Source organism: Camelus ferus, chromosome 7 (assembly GCF_009834535.1).
Source record: "Camelus ferus isolate YT-003-E chromosome 7, BCGSAC_Cfer_1.0, whole genome shotgun sequence".
NCBI lineage: Eukaryota > Metazoa > Chordata > Mammalia > Artiodactyla > Camelidae > Camelus > Camelus ferus.
This window is the reverse complement of record NC_045702.1, coordinates 17,970,074-17,991,413: the sequence shown is the minus strand read 5'-3', so window position 1 is coordinate 17,991,413 and position 21,340 is coordinate 17,970,074. Positions and strand designations below refer to the sequence as shown.

General features: G+C 43.7%; 1 protein-coding gene across 3 annotated transcripts in view; it reads right to left on the bottom strand.

The window, feature by feature from the left end:
* MGAM (maltase-glucoamylase) overlaps positions 1–20,977 on the bottom strand; it is a 76,562-nt gene extending 55,585 nt beyond the window's left edge. Inside the window, exons 1-3 of one of the 3 annotated variants that reach the window (XM_032483515.1) lie at positions 20,779–20,977; positions 4,899–5,025; positions 3,095–3,237 (exon numbers count right to left, since the gene is read on the bottom strand). In XM_032483515.1, coding sequence (XP_032339406.1) covers positions 3,095–3,237; positions 4,899–5,025; positions 20,779–20,826 — 318 coding nt within the window. In that variant the 5' untranslated portion in view covers positions 20,827–20,977. Of the gene's footprint in view, positions 1–3,094; positions 3,238–4,898; positions 5,026–15,545; positions 15,666–20,778 lie in introns of those variants that run through there. The other 2 variants (XM_006185395.3, XM_032483516.1) reach the window with 2 other exon arrangements.
* Between the last annotated feature and the right edge of the window lie 363 nt (positions 20,978–21,340).

Sequence of the window (21,340 nt, the reverse complement as noted above, 5' to 3'; positions counted from 1 at the left end):
TATTTCTCCCTGGCAGAGCTAAAGAAAAGCAGGCCAGTGAGGAGCTGCCAAGGTCACAGATCAATTAAGTTGGGTTATAACATGTAGAAAAAGGCAAAGGTTGTTTACTGAACTACAGTCTTGATACCACAGCATTTATTAAAGGGTCTTCTTATAATAAAACACCGGAGAAACTTTACTGAGGTAGTAATGACTCCTGAAGCTCACAGAGCCAGTCACAAGGGGGGTGTTGTAGGACAGTGAACAGACAGAGGATACATCAGTCTTCCAGGTAGCATTCTGAGCAGCGGGTTCCCTAGCACAGAATGACAGGGACAAGTAAGTGGTGACTCAACCTTCTGCAGATGTAGTGTGTCCATCGTCTTGCTTAGGTACAACACATCTAGACCACAAGTCCCCATTCCCATGACAAACAGCTCACTAATGGTCCTCTGTCATCAAGCTCCAGTCTGCCTTACAATCTTCAACAGTGTATTCTCTCCAGCACCCATCCTGTATTTTGGCCATAGGGGACCATTCAATATGCCGTGTATGTGCCCGCAATTTCCTCTTTTTTCTCTTCGTTTGCATTAATCTCTGTATCTTGAAATCACTTGTCAATCCTCCCAACTCTGTCAAAATCCTACTTGTCATTAATTCCACACTGTCACCTTCTCCTTGACAATAATCTCTTCTACTATGTGATCCACGTGGTATTTCTTTTATAATTTATGACTTCCTATTTGATGCCCAGGTATTCATTTCCTTAGCTTGTCCCCTCTGCATTGAACCTATCATCTAAAATACCGAACGTTGTGACATTTGGCCCCATACTGAAGTGCCTCTTTTTTCTTTCTCTCTTCTATCTTCTTTTTCCTTGCTTTCTAAGTCTTTTATTCTCTCTCTCCTTAGAGACATGATCTCATTCAGCCCTAAGTGGTTGCTTGTCACTGCTGTGTGTCACATAAAAAGCCAATCTCCCCAACTGAAACCCAAGGTCTTCCAAAATTGGAATCTACCTTTTCTGTTCAGACCCATCTCTTCCTACTGCAAGCAGACATGTCTCTTCATCACTCCAAGAGAAACCTATGTTCGTTTCGGTCAGGGCAAGATGCCAGATGGAGGGGGCCGAATCGGTCTACCTGGGACTCCTTCCTACGTCAGCAGGCTTGCTGTCCAGGCTTCTGCCCTTCTGTGCAGGGCACTGCTCTGTCCCGTCCTGGGGACTTCCTGATCCCTACTTCTTTACTTTACTGATGCTCTCTCTTGCCTTCAACAGAGCCTCTGGCCTTCCTAACTAGTTTTGTCCTATCACCCTGCTCCTAACTGCAGCTCCCAGGCATTTCTTCTACTCCTCACTACTTACCTGGCTCTGGTTCTTTTTTCTGCCTTAACTTCCAGCTTCCCTACAGCCCCAGGCCATCACGACGGTTGCTCAATCATCTGTTGTTCCTTTGCTGTCTTAGTTCTCTCAAACTCAGCATCCGTGCCATTTTCATCAGTACCGGAGGCTCAAGTTGTAACAATTTCCACTTTCCATAGTTCCCATTCTGTGACTCTGCCCACGTATGGGCTGAATTGTGTCCCCAGAAAAGGTACGTTGCAGTCCTAATTCTCAGGACCTCAGAACATGGTCTTATTTGGAAATAGGATGGTTGCAGATGTGATTAGCTAAGGTAAGATCATACTGAGTTGGGTGGGCCCTTAATCCAATATGATCCGAGTCCTTATAAAAATGGGAAATTTGGTCACAGACACACACAAACACACAGACACTCAGACACACACACACACACACACACACACACACACACACACATGCAGACACATACATACGGGGAGGATGCCATGTGAAGTTGGAAGCAGAGAATGGAGCGATGCAGATACAAGGCAAGGAATGCCAAGATCTGGCCATCACCGTAAGCCGGGAGACAGGCATGGAACAGGTTCTTCCTCAGAGCCTCCCAGGAAACAACCCTGCCAACCCCTTGATTTTGGGCTTCTAGCCTCCAAAAATATGAAAGAAAAAAAAAAAGAAGAGAAAAAATGTCTTTTGGTATTAGGACCTTTAGAGAAACCAAAATAGTAGCTCTCAAGAACATCACAGATGAAAAAGCAAATTTCCTCTTTCTAGCATAGGGAACTATATTCAATATCTTGTGGTAACCTTTAATGAAAAAGAATATGAAAATGAATATATGTCTATATATGCATGGCTGAGACATTATGCTGTACAGTAGAAACTGATACCTTGTAACTGACTATACTTCAACAAAAAATAAATTAAATAAAAAAGAACGTCACGGATCATCCCAGCCCACTATCAGCAGGATGGCTGCAGTGACACACGTGAGACAGCCACACGACCAAGAGGCACACACAGCAGGCACCTTTTCTGTGTCCGATTCAGATCTGCCACTGCACGTCAGTGGACTTCACTCGGAGAGCTACATTTGGTTTTTATTCATTCTCAACATAAAATGTGACTGACACGGTGCGTGCAATGCACTTTATAATCATAACATTCAGTTGGACTTCAGCTGATGATCAGGAAGCTCTGTCCTGAAGTAAACTCTGATGAGTGTGCTATCTTTAATCTGGTATTTATTACCTCTTCCTTCAAAACTTGGCTCTTCAAACTTTGTCCTTATTTTAAATACTGTTTTATGAATATGAATGACCTTTTATCATAGATCCTAGATAACCTTTTGGAGTTGTGAAAGGAGAAAGAGAGACAGAGAGAGAGAGAGAGAGAAAGAAACAGAGTCAGTAAGAGTCAGACAGAACTAGTAACCAAGTAGATAAAAGACAAATACATTTTTAGTGTAAGTATGTCCCTTACATGGGGACATACATTCTTTCTCTGAAATTCAAATTTAGCTGGCAGCCCGTACTTTTATTTGCTGTATCTGTTCAAAATTCAACAGAATTTCCCAGCTTTTCCTCTCTCAAAGCTGCACTGTCATATAGCATGAATACAGGATTACTTTTCCTAATTGCAATGCAAACAACAGAGAACTCTCTGGGGGCTACAAATAGGAAAAGAAGAAAAAAAAACTAAAACCCTATCCAACAGCATTAACTCTTAAATGAAAACAAGGTCCATAACTCAAACCTTTGTTGGGGACTGGTCGGGGATGCAGTTTATCCGTTCCAATTCGTTTACCACTGGGCACTCAGCAGACTCAGGGGTGGAACTCATCCCCGAATCTGGGGTAACTGTTGTCCCAGGATCTGGAGTAACTGCAGTCCCAGGATCTGCGGATTATCCCAAAAGCAAACACAAAATGACCATCAGACAGATTTACCATCACAGGCATCTGATATCCCCATAGTTTGCAACACCTCCAAGTACATTGATTCCATGACTGACTGGGCTTCACTCTATGACCATGAAATGTACACATTCACCTTGTAAAGCCTCATTTTGTTCCTGATGACTGTGTTCACCTCTATGTACACCTGCATCGTCTCCTTCGACCACCAAGGCCCACCTGTGAAACAGTACCTACAAGAAGCGCACTGGAAACTCACCAAGGTGGGAACCAATCTACCTGTTCAAGTCCAGGGGTCGGCAAAGTACTGCCTGAGGGCCAAATTAGGTCACAGCCTGACTTGTAAAGAAAATATTTCTGGCACACAGCCACATCCAGTTTTTGTTGTTGTTGTTTTATGTAATTGTCTATAGCTGCTTTTGTCCATCATAGGCAGAATTAAGTGGTTAGGACAGAGAATGTGTGGCCCATAAAATCTAAAGTATTAAGTATCTGGCCCTTTACAGAGAAGTCTGTACACTCTGGTCCTTTATTTCCAATATATTTGCAAATAGGATGAGAACCTGTACATTCTATGTTGTTGTTGTGAATGTTACCACCCTAATCAGAGTAACCTCAATTCAGCTTGCTCAGTCAACAGGCCATCCCTTGACAGGGAACACTTCTGACTGGTGGCATTCCTATGTAAAGGTAAAGTCTCCTATGACAAAAATGTAAAGGGACACCACCAATCTAGAGACTTGCAGCTACAATATTTGCCAGGGTCTTGATTCAGATTTAAAAATCAGTAAAATAAATAAGGCACGTTGATTGCATTCTAAAATAAGGAAGTGAGATTTCTTTAAGATACACTACAACCAGCCAATAGCAATATTAAGACAGAACAAGGGAGCTTTTAGTTAGTTTTCTTTTCACTAGGGTTTCCAATTCAAAACTGGGAAATTAAAAGAACTCCGTATTTGTGCCAGTTTCTGAATAAGGGTTTTAGTTCCATCTTCAGGATCATAAAATTTTAAGAGTTGAACAGCCTTTGAGATTATTTAATCTACCTTCCCATGAAAGTAGAAATGGCGTGGCTGTGAATGAGGTGGGAGGGGCAAAGGTTTTCCTCTGGCGACAAACGGCCCCTCATTTCCTGCTGCACTTAGGAAGGTGCTCTGAGATGAGACCCAGGTAAGAAGTCGTGGATAACACAGCACAATCCAGCCCCTCTTTAGAATAAAACCATTCAATAAACTTCTAATTAAAAGAAAAAAACTCAGGTAGCTGTTTTTTTTTTTTAAAGAACCAAACTTTGTCCTAAAATACTTTACTATGTTTCCTATAAGGGTATTGTTAATTATCATTGTTAAAAAATTATAATTACTCAATGAAATTCAACAGATATATTTCAAGTGCCTATTGTGGAATTGTGCACTGTGCTAGTTGGGAAACGAAAGTGTCAGACTCAGGCCTACAATGAGTATTTACTGTGCTGTCACAGTGTTAGGTAAGTGCACCCCAACACACATACAACATCCCCCCTACACACACACACACACACACCCACCAGTGAACATGAAAGCATCACTTCCCTGCCATTTATGAGGTTTTTACTCTGATAAGAGCAACATACAGAAGGGGAGCACCCGAGCTCCTTGTTACCTTCTGATTTCAAAGAATCTCTGGCTGAAAGCACAAACAGAGGAATAGTGATGAGAAATACCACAAGCAGAAGGGTGCTGAGCATAAGCTCCAAAGTAGTGAAACGTTTCAACTTCTTTCTTGCCATCTACAAAAAAAGGGAAAACAATTTTAGATTTGAGTTTTATTTACCATATAATTAGCAGAACTATTTAACAGAAATACTCAAATGTATACAGAAGTAGAATGAATAACAAAACAAATGTCCATGTACCCATCAACTACATTAAAAAATTATCGACATATGGCCAATCTCATTTGATCTGTTCTTAGTCACTTCTCTCCCTAACCTTGGATTATTCCAAAGCAATTCTCAGATTTGATCTTTTCATCTGAAAATGGTTAAGCATTTTTTTTATCAAAAATTTCACAAAAGTCAAGAAAAATGTTATTATCACACTCAAAAGTATTTTTAAATAATTCTTTAATCATCAAATATCTTGTCAATGTTGAAATTTCCCTCATTGTCTGATAAGTATTTTATAGTTTGTTTGTTCTACTCTCATAAGGTTACAAGTAAGATTTACATATTACTAATTGGTTTGTGTCTATTAAGTCTTTTTTAACCAAGAGGGCTTGTTCTGAAGATTCCCTCACAATCTGGATTTTGTTGGACTGCATCTCTATGAATGCTAGTATGTTTCTTCATCCTTGTATTTGCTGTAAATTATTAGATCCAGAGTCCTGACAAATACAGGTTTGGGTTTTTTAGCAAGAAGGGTGCATAGATGGTCCAGCGTCTTCTAGCAGGAGAGACATAAAATCTACCAGCTCCTCCTTTTTTTGTTTTAATGTTCACAGCCATGGGTGAGCATTTCTTAGATCCATTATTTCATTAGGAGTTGTTACGTAGTGACACTGTAGTTCTATCACTCTTTGTTTACATATTAAATGAAATATTCCTATAGAAAGAAACTTCCCTTCATCTATTATTTGCTTCATAAAGGAATAGTTTGTATAGGAAAGGTAGGAAAAATGTTTGACTTTTTATTTACTGGTTTTCAAAATAAGGAGGTGCTCCCCTAGCGTCCTCCAAGAGGGATGAGTGAGATTTTTCTGGTCCAGGATCTTTATGAACTCACAAATTTAAATACGTTTTGTCTGTGTTAATCTACTGATATTGTTATTTGTATTCGTAATATTCATATCGTCCCATCTTCCCCCAGTGAGAGTTTCTTCAAGTTGCTTTCTTGGTAGACTTTGGTCGTTTCCCTGCTTTCTGGTTTAACATGATAACCTAGGGTCTTTTTGTAAATCTGCGCCTAGTCTTGAATCAAACATCTCTATGGAGTTCTGGTTCTTTTCAGCGGAAATAGTATTTAGAAAGCAGAGTCTGGATAGAATTCGTGACATTAAGCCTAGAATTCTAGAACTGAGGGAACTTTATTGATCATCTTGACCAGGGCTGCCTTTGGAGTCCCCAAGGGGTCCTTGAGGATTTTCAATTTCAAAAAAATACAGAAATTACACATCTAGTTCTTTTAGGCTTGTTATGAATCCTAGCTAGGGATTAGAAAATTTTCAAGAAGTTTAAATCAGACACTCCACACCTGCCTCTGCCCCAAACCTACTGAATCAGAATCTTGGGGGTTAAGGCCTGGATACCTGATTTTTTTTTTTAAAAGCTCCACAGATGGTTCTGATATGCAATCATGTTTCAGAAACAGTGAACCTACGTATTAGAGGTTCACAAGTTGGCTCCCTGACAAACAAGCGGCAGTCCCTCCGCACCGCACTAGGAGTCCCGTGTGTTCTTCAAGTCTACGACGCTGCGATCAAACACACGAAGCTCGTCTGGTTGGGAAGCTCCATTTAAAGTCTATGAAGTCAAAATTTGGCTCTTTAGTGAAAATTCATAGAGTTCAAAACCTTAAAACTGTATCTTTTATATTCAAAGGTCCACCATAACTTAGGCTCTGAAGTATCTTCTCACTAGTAAGAAAGTCAGGCCAAGTCACCCTCATTTATTCCATCTTTCCATAATATGAAAAGTTACAGGGAAACCCAGAGATCCCAAAGAGCAACCCAGCTGCTCAGAGGGGATGAAGATCGGTATCATTTGTCTAAATAAGGGGCATAGCAACATACCATGTGTTCGAATGAAGGAATAAAATCCCATGTACCTAAGGGTATTACAATCTACACAGGAGCAGGACCGAAGAGAGGAAGAACTGACAGCTATTAAAGCAGGGACCACTCCGACTGTCAGTGTCACCTGGACCTCTGTCTAGGCTCCCTTAGTCTCTGACCAGGAAGGCACGGACCACATTTAAGGTTTTTTTCCTGACACTTAGTTAACCTCCATGCATAGATTCAAATGAGGATTATGCCTCACATGCAGTCCTTTCTAGAAGTCTTCCTCAGCGCTTCCGCCTTAGGACTTTGTCCTTTGTTCAGATCAGTTCGATCCCGGGCGGAGCTGTGGCACTACCCTCCACTGCTAGTGAGTAAACAAGCCCCCATCACTCACTTCACGTCCCTCCTCTGGCCGCCGCGGATACTACTGCGTCTAGCACCTCCTTCCTCTGACCCCAGCACTGTCGACTTTAGAATGCAAACTGACATTCTACATTCTCTCTCAGACATTAACTAAAACACATCCACTGGCCACTTGTGCCAAACTCCAGCAGCACTTTTCAGGATAACACTGACTGTCTCTGAAAGGGAAAGCTTGACATTTCATGCCTCCTCCGCTGACTGCATTCCATCGTCTCAACAATGCTGAGCCCTAAGGACGGCCAGGCTAATTTTGCCATCACACAGATGAAAGGACGGAGTTTGCTGTTTGCTTAAATAACATTCACCCAAAGCCCAGGACAAGTCATTGGGACAATCAGAGATCCTGCTCATGACCTCACTGCCTCTTAGGTAAGGGCACACTCTGACTTTCACATTTTGTGCAAGAATGTGGACACGAATACAGCACTTCTCCAAAAGCATGAGAAGCCATGTGGAGCCATACTTTTAACACAGAAACGTACACTCAATGGGGAGTGAAACCTACAGCAAGTCATAATCAATACATAAACCGGAGGCAGGGAAAAACTTCTCACTGAGCTATAAAAAATCTTACAACAAAGAAGTAAGCAAATCCATCGTCGAGTTGGGTGGTGGGGTTAGAATGATACCTACAGTGAGTTTCATTGATCTAACTAGCTTCCGGTATCTCCTTAAGTCCCCAGGACAGTAGCAGTAACTAGAATCAGACATAATGAAAAGTGTAAATTAAAGGAAGGAGAGAAACGAGAGAGAAAGGAGCAGAATGATCTACGGGAATGAGGCCCCCAGGTTGGAGGCCTCACAGGTTTAAAACGGTTCCATTGTTTACGAGACTAAATGGTGTCATCTCCAATGTGACTCTTAATAACCATTACAGCTAAATTTTCGGTCTTCTACATGCCGTGTATTTTCGAGACTTGATTAGTCATCTTTCTAACTCTGAAAGGCAGATGTCACTCATTTCTCCTTTGTAAGTGAGAAAACAGAGGTCAGAAAGGTGTAAGGCTGGCCAGTAGTCACAGAGAAATGCTGGAGCTGAAATTCAGCTTCTTGGCCCATACCTTCCCCAACCCCAGCCTCCTCTATTTATCAGAATTGTGTTCATTCGGGTCAAATAGCATCTCCTCCAGGATGGAAAATTCATAACCCTCCTCCATCTCTTGCTCCTGAAAACCCTATTTTGTCTCTACATTTGTAACTCTAAGGAGAATCTGTCTTCCCTACTAACTCTTAGGCTCCTGGAGGGCAGGGAGTAAGAGTGTCTTACCCCTCCCTGAGTTATCCCTCTCGGCCTGTGAGCCTGAGATACCGATTCCCTTCGCTCTCCGGGCACCTGGGTGGGGCCAGGGCAGAGAGTCCAGGGCCATTCTTCTGCTGGGAGCTGCCTCCTCTGGAAATCCAGATCCCTTTCAATTAGCCAAGTGACGCCACCTTCATTTTCTTCGTGTGCCTGATGTGAACAGTGTTGGGAAGAACACCGGTTTATTAGAACTGCCACCTGGTAGGTGCTCTGAATGAGTATTTGCCAATTTGGGAGCAAGGCTGAGTGGAAACACCAGCTCAAGATCCTCTGTGCCACACATACGCTGTGGGGTCCTCATCTCTCTTCCCCAAAAGTTAAGAGGAGGATGGAATGGGAAACAGTGTGCCTTCATCCCGGGAACCTCATCACTAACCACAGGGGTCCAAATGAAAGAGAAACAAGAAAATGTAGACTTAAAAAATAAGTTAGAGGGTATTTATTTTACAAAAGGATCCAAGATTTCTTTAAATCAATCATCTTTGAAGTATGAAGTAGTGGTACCTCGCTATCTCCAGGGAGGATTTTTAGAATATACAGCCATCATCCTCTCCACATGACTGCTGCAACTATTGCTCATATGAGTGAGTAACAGCCTTCATGTGAGCTGCAACATAGAAAGAAATAGCTGAAAACCACCTCTTTATAAATAGAACATATACTAAACGTACTTTCTGGAGAACAGCACTCCACATCCACTTGGTAAGTCCAACCACAGCTGAACACAGGTCCACATCCCTCTCCTGCCCTCTGCACCCTCCTCCTCCTCCTAGCTCAGGGCCTGGTGGTGCTTCTGGGCACAGCTGTCCCCAGCTCCACCACACACCCCCATCCCCCCAGGCTGAATTTTTCTGCGACTCACCCAAATTGCTTCTTTACTCCTCTCTCCCGCAAAAGATCCCTGTGCTAAACACGTCATTGGCATTTTCCTTCTCCACCACGTCCCCAAGTTCTCTCTCAGATCAGAGCATGGTAGACACAGCAAGAGAAGATCTGAGTTCGATTCTCAGCCCTGCCACTGCCTGCTATGGTCGCCAAAAGAGCATACGAAACACTCTGGCGTCTCGGGTCTCTTATTCGTAAAAATGGAACTGATAATACCTATCGTTATTATTGTCTCCCCTCATCTCCTTATTGTGAGAAACACATAAAAACACTTTGAATAATAAAGCACCGCATATCCCTGTATTATTATCCACCATAGAGAAAATAGTTGGTCCTGAGCAACAGCACGTTCCCTCTCGGCAAGCGCGCGCCGCACCCCACCGGGTGCTTTGCCACATGGAAGACGCACACTCTCGGCTGCTGTCCTCATGAACTGGTTCTGACACCAACTCCTACCTGCTAAGTGCTTTCGGCCCCGTGTGTCAGGTGACTCACGTGTTAGCTGATTCCCAGGTGCAGCAAGCTCGGAGGAAGCGGAAGGAGCAATCTTGCCCTTCCAAGGTCCAATGTGTTCCCCGGCGGGCCTGTGGCGCCTCTCCCAGGCCCGCTGGTGAATCACACTGTCTTTACTCAAAAGGCACACCCCCTCTTCTCTTCCCTCGGGCCCCAGTTTGATACACTTAAATACTCAGCTCAACTTAATTGTTTGATATTTTCTTGACACCTCACTCTGCATCCAATCAAGATGTCCTCAGGCAACCTGCACATTCTCCCTGGGCAGGAGCCTTCCTCAGTCCTTTGCCCAAGGATGAAATGACAAGAGGAATGGCTTTTCAGACACTGAAGAGAAACTGCTGCTTGTCATCAGAATGCCCTCTTCCCACGCTAAAGGAAATATGGCTGTACCTTTCTCTACAAGGGTTGCCTTGGTTTTTCTTAAATACTCAACTCTAATCTTTCTTACCTGTCCTGTCCCCAATACCTCACATTCCCAAAGGCTTTTATAAGATATTCCATAATACTACTCTTGCAAGTAAAATGTCATAAAGATGAACAAGCTTCCAAGCCTGATATAATTAAATTAACTAGTGGGGCAAAGAGCGATCTCATGTTCACCAGCAAGGAGAGGGTTATCAGAATGCCTATGGAAGTGACCGTGACTCCTCTTTGGAGGCTGCTCATAGTTGTGAAGCAGGAGCTTGCTCTTTAATACTAATATTTGAAAATTTTCCAAATGTTTGTAAACATATTTTGTTGGATGCCGCAAAGAAAAAGTCACCCGCAACTTGCTAGTCAAACTGTAAACACCATATGCTCCATGAAGATTTGGCAAAAGCTGTTAAAGTTATTAACACCCATCAACTGAAAGTCCATTTATAGAAACTTAGCCCATCGATACATCTGCACATGTGGGAAGCAACGTATGTACAGATACAGGTTTTTCACTGTAGCGTGACATGGAACAGACTGCGAGGGGTGCAGATACCCACAAAGGACTGAGTAAAATGTGAAAATTAAATTCAGTATTATTCAAAATCGTGATATGGTGGGTTTTTTTTTTTTTTTCAAAGTTCCACCAACTCTTCGATAGTCTTCCCTCCAAGAGATGAAACCAAGCCCTCCATCCTTCACCTCCTAAGAGTGGGCTAGACTTGGGGACTCACTTCCAGCAAACAGAATATGGCAAAGAGGATGGTGTGTAACTTGCAAGACTAGGATATAAAAGGTATTACAGTTTCTTCCTTCCTCTTTCTCTTGGATCACTTCCTGCAGAAACCAGCTGCCATGTCATAATGACACTCAAGCCAGCCCACAGAAAGATCCAACAGCCAGCAAGGAACTTCTGCCAGCAGCCATGTAGGTCAGGCATCTCAGAAGCAGATCCTCCAGCCCCAGGCAAGCCTTCACATGATGGCAGCCCCAGGCAACCTCTTGGCTGCAACCTCATGAGACACGTTGAACCAGAACCACCTAGTTAAGTTTTCCTAACCCATAAAAAACTGTGAGATAATGAATATTTACTGTTTCAAGCTGTTAAATTTAGGGGTAATTTGTTATGCAGCAATAGGTAATTAATATGCATGTAAATAAGACTTTTGAAGGAATATCATATGCATTTTAAAAAAATCTGTCTCATTAAAAATCCATTTGCATCATATATTCAAACATGGTTACCTGCTCTATGGAACAATAATAACTATTTTCTAGCTATAGAAGAGAAACATTTCCTTAAACCTTAAGGGGAAAGAAAAACAACCTCTCATCAGCAACATCTGATTGAACTTACTTCCCAAATTATAGATCTCAATGGTGAAACCTACCATTTCAATTAGAAATGCAATTTAGAAAAAAATCAAGATTCAGAAAATGGCAAAAGGCAAACAGAATAAGGAAGTAATTTCAATAGCTTTAACTGCTTTTAAAAGAAAAAAAAAGTTTAAAAAAATTTACTTGGCAACCTGTCATCAATCTTCGGATATTTTGTTTCATATGAGAAACATAAACTGTGCGATTTTCATAATACTGGTAATAACTGAGTAACGTGCCAAGAGGTTTACGTAATCTGTTGCCTGCGATTCTCAGAACCCGAAGCGAGTTGCCACTTCCATCTGCACTTTTGAAGAAGTTAAGATTCAGCAAGGTCAGATAACCTACCTGATGTCACAAAGCTGATAAGGAGACGGGCTACAATTTGAACACCTGCCCTGTGGACCCCACAGCCAGAACTTTGAACCACTGCATTCTAAGCCACAATGCCCACGGTGTACTCCACTCAGGCCTTCTGTGAGGCTGTGCTTTTATCAAACAGCATCTGGGTCATTGCCAAGTACTTAGGACGTGCGTGGCACTGGGTGAAGCACTCACATGCCTTATTTCATTTCATCCTCACAGCCACCCCATAAGCTGGGACCTTTATACAAATGAGCCTCAGAGCCTAACTGAGCCTCAGAGAGGCCAAATAATGAATTTGCATGAAAAACTGTCTCTTTCAAGGCAAGAACCACCCTGGACTATGGCACTAGCTACAAATGTCATACCATTGTCATTGTGTTGACACTTTTTTTCCCCCAGAGGCTTGCTAACCCTTCACTTTTACAGGCCTCTCCCAGGTCCTGGGGAGTACCCAACAGTGCCTTTATGGGGTTTTGTGAAATTTGCAAGTAAAATACTTTAACTACAATTGAGAAAGACTTTTGTCACCTTCTCACTGCAACTTCTGCTCTGCCACAGTCTCTCTTGTCAGATAGTGTTGGAAAGGCCACGAGCATTTTGGGGAATCTACCCAAGGCACTGGTTCTCAGTGGTGAGACAGGAGGGAGTTATTTTGCTCTTCAGGGGACATTTGGAAATGTCTGGAGGCCTTTTTGGTTGTCACCAATGGGCACGTATTATTGGCATCTAGGGAATAAAGGCCAGACCCCAGGACCAGGCAGTCTGAATCCAAAGCCAATTTCCACATGTGATGCAAATGCGGAAAATGTATACACTCATGATGATAAAGGTTTCTAAATTAACAGCAGACAGGACATATGGGAGATGCCTGTAGAAGACAACCAGGGGGTTAGGAGGCTTATGGAAAGAAAACCTAACAACCCTGCAACATTTCAGTCTCCACAGCACCTGGGGGATTTTAAAGCAGTTTTGTAAGCTTCTATAGTAGTCAGTTCACTTTAAGTTTACAGCCCACAGGACGGTTCTAACTTCCCTGTGACAGCCAAGAGAAGGAGCTGGCATTGCACCTTATTTTGCACGCTTATCACTCCTCTGTCTTCGGAGGATCAGGAGAGCTGACTGCGGTTTATTACTCACTCATCAATTATTGATTAAACTCCTACAATGTACCAGGCACTCCTCTAGGAGCTGGTTATGCAACAACAAATAAAAAGGTAAAAATTCTTGCCCTCATGGGACTTACATTCCTGTGGGTAGAAGAAAAAGAGAAATAAATGTACATACAGTAAGATAGACTTTGATAAGTGCTGTGGAGAAAAATAAGGTTTGGGCAGGAGGGAAGATGAGGATCGTGAGGGTGGGGGTTGGCGATTACAATTAGGCTGAGCAGGGAAAATCCCACTGAAAAACTGCAAATTATTTCTGTACATTCATCATGCAGACTCCCACAGTAACTTTTTCCTCTTGAATGAAAATGGTTATCAAAATAATAGCCAAAGCTCATATTCCTGGCACTGTTATAATTATTAGGCAAAGTAGACAGGTGGAGCCCAAATTACTGAAATGGCTATCTAGATGTATTTGGAAAAACTAGATAGTCAACTTTCATTTTTTCTGAATTATAGCCAGTTTCTGATTTGCATATGGCGATCTAAGCCTTTCTTTTAAAAATCTTTTGATAACACAAGGCAAGAGCTCTGGTGGAAAAGAGAGGGTTAGTTTTACAGAGACTGAAAATAACTTATAAGGAGGACTCAGCAAGTCATGGCCATTCCTCAAAACTTCTGGGCAAAATTTACTGGCTTGGTACCTTGTCACCTAGATATTCAGAGAATGGGAAGGGAAAAAAGTAGCTAACAGCCTTTCCTCCCCCAAGTCTGGTCACATCCAAAGTGCAAAGATCTAAAAGCCAGCTCGATCCTACTCAGCTATGTGATCTTGGGAAAACTGCTTAACCTCTCTGGGCCTCATGTTCCCACCTGAACCACAGAGGGAACATCTGTAGAAGACGGCGATGATCTACTATGACCCCAGCACCCGGGGGTGCAAAGGCTTGTCTTCTCCATCACATTCCACAGATTTGGAAAAGTTTAAATGGAATATTTCTCCTCTTGTGTCCATCTAGTCCTTATTGTTCCAGGCACATGCAGCAGTTTGTAAAGCAACTTTATTAGCCCACCGAAATCATTTGTGAGGGATGCCCGATATAAAAATTATTGGCTCCTGTGGAAGCCTGATGAGACACCGAAGAGCCGTCTTAAGTTGGGGGTACAGGAAAGAAGGCCCTCCAGGTCAGCTGGCCCCACCCAGCACAGCAAACCAAAGACCCCTCCCTCTCCCTCTTTCCTGCCCACCGCACCCCACACCCCACACCCCGCTCCACACCATGAGTCAGAGCAACGTGCAGCTTGGAGATTGGGAGGTCCTTCCAGCGCATGAAAGTCACCATGCAGACCCTCTATCGGGAACCCGCGGGTAGCCCTTTCTAGTGAGTCCCATGGGATTGACCTTGGTCTCCCCCTGTTTCTCCCACAGTAACTCTTCCTTCCCACCTCAGTGGCTCGGCAGAAAAGAAATGCCCACGTGCGTCTAGCTAGACTCTTAACAACCAATGAGGACCTGACCTTTCTTACTTTGTTATTGCTGGCCCATCTCTGGGACCAGCCACAATCCAACAGCTTCCCATTCCCCACTGCACACCAAGACGTGTACACACCCTAATACTTCACTCACTCGCACAAACACACGTTTAGACTCTTCTCCATGATAATTCTTTATTTGATTCAAAATGCACCAAACTCACAGGGGTAGTAACAGATTTCTCAATTTCCAGGCTCGGATGGATTCTCTAAACACCACTTCTCCATCACCACGCCACATCCTTTTAGAAGGAACGTCCCCAAAATGCCCTCATCTAATTCCCAAATTCTAACTCCTTCCCGTCACTTACCCACCTCATCTAGAAAATCAGAAATAATTACTACCAATTACTTTACCCCAAACATTAAATCATTCAATATACCTCACACAGACACACACAAACACACAGGTTTAGCTACAATAGGGCTGGGAGACCCAGCCCAGGGCCAGAGGAACACACAGGATGGAGTCGATTTGTATTCAGTGTGTGTGTTTGTATAAGATAGTGGTTTGATGTTGATGCCGATTTTTGTCTTTTTTTAACAAATTAATAGAGGCATTTGACCGCAGGAGATCACACACGAGACTCTGTAGCCAGTTTAAAAACATACCTCATTACCTCCCGCTGCTCCCTCTCCGAAGGGTGAGCTGACAGTCAGAACAGAAGAGCACAGTGCACAGAAAGCAGCCAAGGCCCTGGTAACCAGTTACTGTGTGGATGTTAATGGATTTCAAATGCAAATGACCGCCCAGTTTTTCTCAGGATCAGATTTGCTAGTTAATTAGTAATCAAAGGCTTCCTCAGAGGAGAACATCCCTAAGACCTCGGAGCAAGAAGCGACCGCCCGGACCCCTCGGACACCAAGAGCTCACGCAGCAGTGAGGACGCTCGGGGTGCCTGGTGAAAGAACAGGGGCTGACTCAAAGCGCAGGCGACGAAGAGCAAAAAATGAACGGCCCCGGTACCCCAGAAGAGCCCCTTCTCTCCCAGTGTCCCCTAATCTCATCTGCGGATCTGTGTTTGATAGAAATAGTTCTGAAAATGTTTTCAAGATAGCTTTCTTCTTTTCTTGCCCCTCGAAGAGGCATCTTTCAGCTTTTTTGCAGTACAGAGACCCTCTGGCAGTCTGGTGCCCCCTATGGGCCTGTCTTAGAATTTCGCTTTTAAACACATGAGATAAAATATATAAGGATACAAAAGAAACCAATTCCACCGAATTAGAATGACCAGAAATGGTTTTAATTGCAGTGCCGTAACCCCTCTTTAATGACATATTAACTAACAGCTCTAACAGCAGGTCTAACAAGCTACTGCAGTTTCAAAACAATGTAAACAGTATTTTGAGATTATCTTCAGCATGTGATACCAAAGTAAACGTGACCTCTCTTGGAAACAAAGTCTCAGGTACTGCAAACGCTACTGTGATTTGTGGTCTAACTTTATATGTAAAAGACATGCTACATTTCATTTAGGTTTCAGCAAAGAAAAAAATAAATATTTTCCCTTTTCAAGTGCACCTGCTCTCTGAATTACACGCACGTACCCCAGGTTAAGAATCCTGCCCTATCGCAAGGCAGACCCTCCCTCCAAGTAGGGCAGTGTCCTCGCCTGTGTGTCACTCCAAGTGATCCTGGGGACCCGGGGACCCACGGACCCACTGTTGCCTGTCCTGAGGAAATAAATACCAGAGAAGTGTTTAGAAGCTTCGATCGCCACTGGTCAGAGTAATTTATTTCTGTTGACCCTAATGATTGAAAATGGAGCTGGTGTTTTTACGTATGGTTTTAAATTCTATTTTTCTAGTAATTTATTTTTATTTTAAATTTACAAAAGTCTCTGTGACATAACGGAAATTTTTTAGAAACCACTTTTTTTTTTTTTTTTTTTTACCACAGAGAGTTTTTAACGTTCTGCTCAACTACTGTTATTCCTGGTCATTTGCTTTGATGGACCAAGGAAAATTCAGGATAAATTTAGGCCAAGGGACTTAAATTTATAAACTATCACCTGGAAAAACAGAACAAAAGTCATCATCTATTATCATTATTTCATTGTGGACACAGACCATTAAAATGGAATGAATTTGTCTTTTTGAAAAGCTCACTCCCCTGTCCTTACTTGTCTCTTTTCATTGACCACCAGAAATGTCGGGAGCGATAAACCTGCAGGCCAGACGCGGGGAACCACGTGTCTGCCACGCTTCTTTGGCATCGCGAAGGCAAAGAATTTAGAGCCACAAGAGGAGGGAAAGGAAGACTGACGTGTGCGGAGGCCTGCTGGGCACCAAGGCCTTTTGCCCACGTGACCTCATCGATATTCACAAGGGCTCAACCCAGCAGCAAGGGCGGAACTGCCACCCAAATGTCCCCTCTGCATCAGCGCCCCTGCAGACTGCCAGGATTACCCAGAAGGCACTTTTAAGACGACCACATACACCCTTCATGTTACAGATAAGGGAGCTGGGACCCGGGAGTCCTGTGAGGTTCACATGAGTATAGTGACTCAAAGGTCCAGATCTGAAGTGGGGCTGATCTGAATCCGCAGCCCCGGTCTGCTTACCGGCTGGGGAAGTACAGTCAAGTAAGCTTCAGTTCCCTTCACTCAGATGAGGATCCAAATGGTACCCATGCAATCAAATTATAAAGAGTCAGCCCTGTAACACGAGGACTTGGCGTCATGTAATAAATATTCAGTAAGTGTCAGGTGCGATTATGATCAGGATGCATCTGTCACAGCCATGACTGGAGCCCAGACCCTGGACTCCCATCCCAGGGCGCCTTCAACTCTGCCAACATCTCCTTCTCGCCTCAGTCAAGATTCTGAATGCAGTAGGTCCACACTCGCTTTTGCATTAACTTTAACCTTCTCTCTTCCTCCCTCTCTCCTCTCTCCCCCTGTCCTCTCCTCCCTGACACACACATGACATCTACACCCGTCCTGGTCATAAATCACCTCTCACAGTCCCCACAGCCTTCAAAATTGTATATATTGTACCTCTTTGTCTTTATTGCAACCGAGCTAGTTTGCCTTCTTTTGTTCCAAAAAGAAGCTCTTCACATCAGAGGCTGTCTGGGAAGGGCGGAGCTGCTTCGAGTAGGAGTAGTTTCTCTCTGCCCAGAACACTCAGAGGAAGGTGAGAATAAAAGCCACTTGGACTGAACTTACAGCATTTCCTTCTCTTGTGAAACATCTATTATTCAGCAGTTCTATGCAGCCTTTCATCCCTTCCTGCCTTTCACCACACACACTCCCCCCTCCCCAGATGGGAACACATGCAGACGCAGGTGTGAGTCCAAGGAGAGGGTTGTTAGGAATAACACATCACCTAGTGTTCACGTGGTAATAATAAAACTTGATATTTGTATAACGCCTTGCAGTTCTCAGAGCACTTTAATCTGTATTATCTCCTTGATCACAACAAAGAGATAAGGCAGGTATTTTTAATCCCCATGTATAGTGAGGAAACAGAAACTAACAAAAATGACTTGCTAAAGGTCACTCCAAGAGTGGCAGAGGCGGACATGTGCTGATTTAGTCTCAATCCAGTAATCCAATGTTCACTGAGTCTGAAGTCAGTAAATCCAGAAATCTCAGATTAAATATTTGTTCATTCACTTCACAAATTCAAATTTGCTCTCCACTACATACCCCGAAGTGGGATACCTCAGATCCTGTCAGTTATTGAATTCTACCATCCTCCCTTCACAGATGGCTACTTCTCCTTAGATCCAAATCTTGTCCTAGAAATTCCCATCCTTTCCTCCATGACTCCCCTTCCCCATGTCCAGGGAACACCTGCCACTCCTGGAAGGGAGCCCGACATAGCCCCAACTCAGTGGTCACAGCTGCCTGGACCAGCACTGGACAGCTGACCCAACCTGGCCCAACTGGATTCTCTCCCCCAGAAATTAGGATTTGAGACACAGAGTCTGAATCGTATTGCATTGGGCACTAAGCCTGTATAATCATGTCACATTACTGAGAGGAGAAATTAAAGTTTTACTGAAAATACCTGTTTGCCCCAGAGAACAGAATAGACACATAGAAAGTAGCAGAAGTAAGAGATTATTCAAAGCCAAAGAAGAAAAAGTAAAGAGGCTAGTTAGCTTCCTATTTCTATGTAGACAAATGCACAACAGAATTTCATGTAATTCTCCTGTTTCTTCACCAGAATACTTCTGCTATTACTACCACCACCACTTCTACTATTAACCCACCACCACCACCTTCACCATCACCACCACCACCACCATCACCACCATCATCAGCACCACCACCATCACCACCATCACCATCACCACCACCATCACCACCACCTTCACCACCATCACCATCACCACCTCCATTACCATCACCATCACCACCACCATCATCATCCTCTCTTGCAGCCAGGTTCTGTGAGTTTCCATAATCTCTGCCAGCCCTGCTATGACAGCTTCTCATTGTCTCTCTCTGTCCAGGATAAATATCTTCACCAAAAATCTCTAACCACTCCAGTCCCACCTACAGGCAACATGATACCCTCTGTCTTCAGTATTTTGCTGGTTTCTACACCCACTTGGGATTGTAGGACCTCCAAGTCCCCACCAAGTCTCTGAATTATTTGGCCTCCCCACAGAATCATACTTTTTAGATCAGGATACATGTAATCAGGGGAATGTGGTGAAATACTGAGAGGTACATAACACATCTTTTTGAAAATTCGATTTTAGTCAAAGATCCTTGGAGAACAGGCATATTTTGAATTATAAAAAAAGTGGCACTATAAAGTAACAGCAGACATGATTTTTTTTTAAACATAAAACAGTAAATTTTACAGAAATTTTCCTCTGTGATGAGCCCCTGGTAAGTCCACACCCCAGGGCCCCACTCCAGGGGAAAACGTGAGAATTCCACAGGAAATGTCCTCCGGGTGCCGACAGTGTCTCACAGCCAGGCACAGCTCTGCCCATCGCTGCCACCCTCTTCTCAGCTCAGCCTCTCTCCCCCTCACGCTCCCCACCCTGTTCCACTCTCTGGGAATCACCGTGTCCGCACCCTCTCCCCTGTCTCCCTCCACTAGACAGTGAACCCTCAAGTGTCACCGTGGCTCAATGTTTTCTTTTTCACATTAGGGAGAAACAGAACAGGACTGGTTATCATCCAATGTCTTACAGATCTATCAGCTCTTACAACCTCCTCTTCCATGGATTGTATTAGCGGACAAAATGAAGCTAAGAGAGGCCCAGAGCACCTTCTAATGAAATCCCTCCCCGCAGGTCCCTGCCAGGAAGAGTGATCTGCGTATGTCCTGAATCACAAGATTATCCCATGCCGGCACCAAAGCTGACTGGGTGGGCATTGGGCACCTCACTCAAAGACAGCAGATCCCTAAATAACTGGCGTCTCCGGCCACAGCCGGCTGTGTGATCACTAGGCAACTTGGGTTCTGAATGAGCACACAGAGAACTGGTAGCCGGATCAGCTAGCAGCAAGAGCAAAATTTAAAGACACAGAAGCAGAAATAAGAGCTGTGAGACCATCTTCGACCTCATCTCCTTATTGCATCACCTCTCTGCCCTCCTCCTTTTGACAATTCTGATTGGACAAAATACACTTTACATGCAGGAAGCAGAGACATTCTTCCTTCCGTTTCCTCTCTTGCACTTCCTGTTTTCTGCCTCTTCGAGACGATCAAACCTAGACAGAGAGCAGGCTGCCCTTCTCTCATTCCACTTCCCAGCTGCACGTGCTCAGATGGGCAAACAGATTCAGGCCCTTCCTGCAGGCAAGTTACCAGTCACTGCATTCAGCTTCCAGTCACAGCACCCAAGCATCGTGACTTAAAGACAGGAAGAGGTTACCTTTCTCACATAACGAGAAGCCTGGAGCAGAGTAGTTGCTGGTGTCATTTCAAGAACTCAGAACCTTCATGGTGAGGACTGTGAGATGCTCCTGGCTTTTCCCTTGTGGCTGGAGCTCCAACAGTAACACCCAAGTTCAAGCACAGAAGGAAGAAATGGCGGCCAGGGCTTTCTAAGAAATCCCACCCAATGTCGTCTTCTTGTGTATCACCAGCCACTCTTATTTAAAAGAAAGATAGGAAATGCAGTTTATTTTTAGTTAATATTGGCATACCCAATAACACAGGAGTCCTACCAGCAATAAAAAGGAGAGAAGTGATAGGCTATTAGCAATAACCACCATGAACAGAACAGCAGGCTGGATGTGTGGACTCTGCCGAGGTCTACCACGTGCTGCAAACCAACCTGTCCCAGAGCCCTGCCTTGGGAGCCTTGAGATGCTGGTCTAGCTCTTAATAAAGTAACACACACCCTACACCCCATTTCCCTGCTGTTCCTCCCATGTAATAGGAGTGATTGGCAGAGCTGGATTTGGGAATTACTGGGGCTCTTGGCTACATGC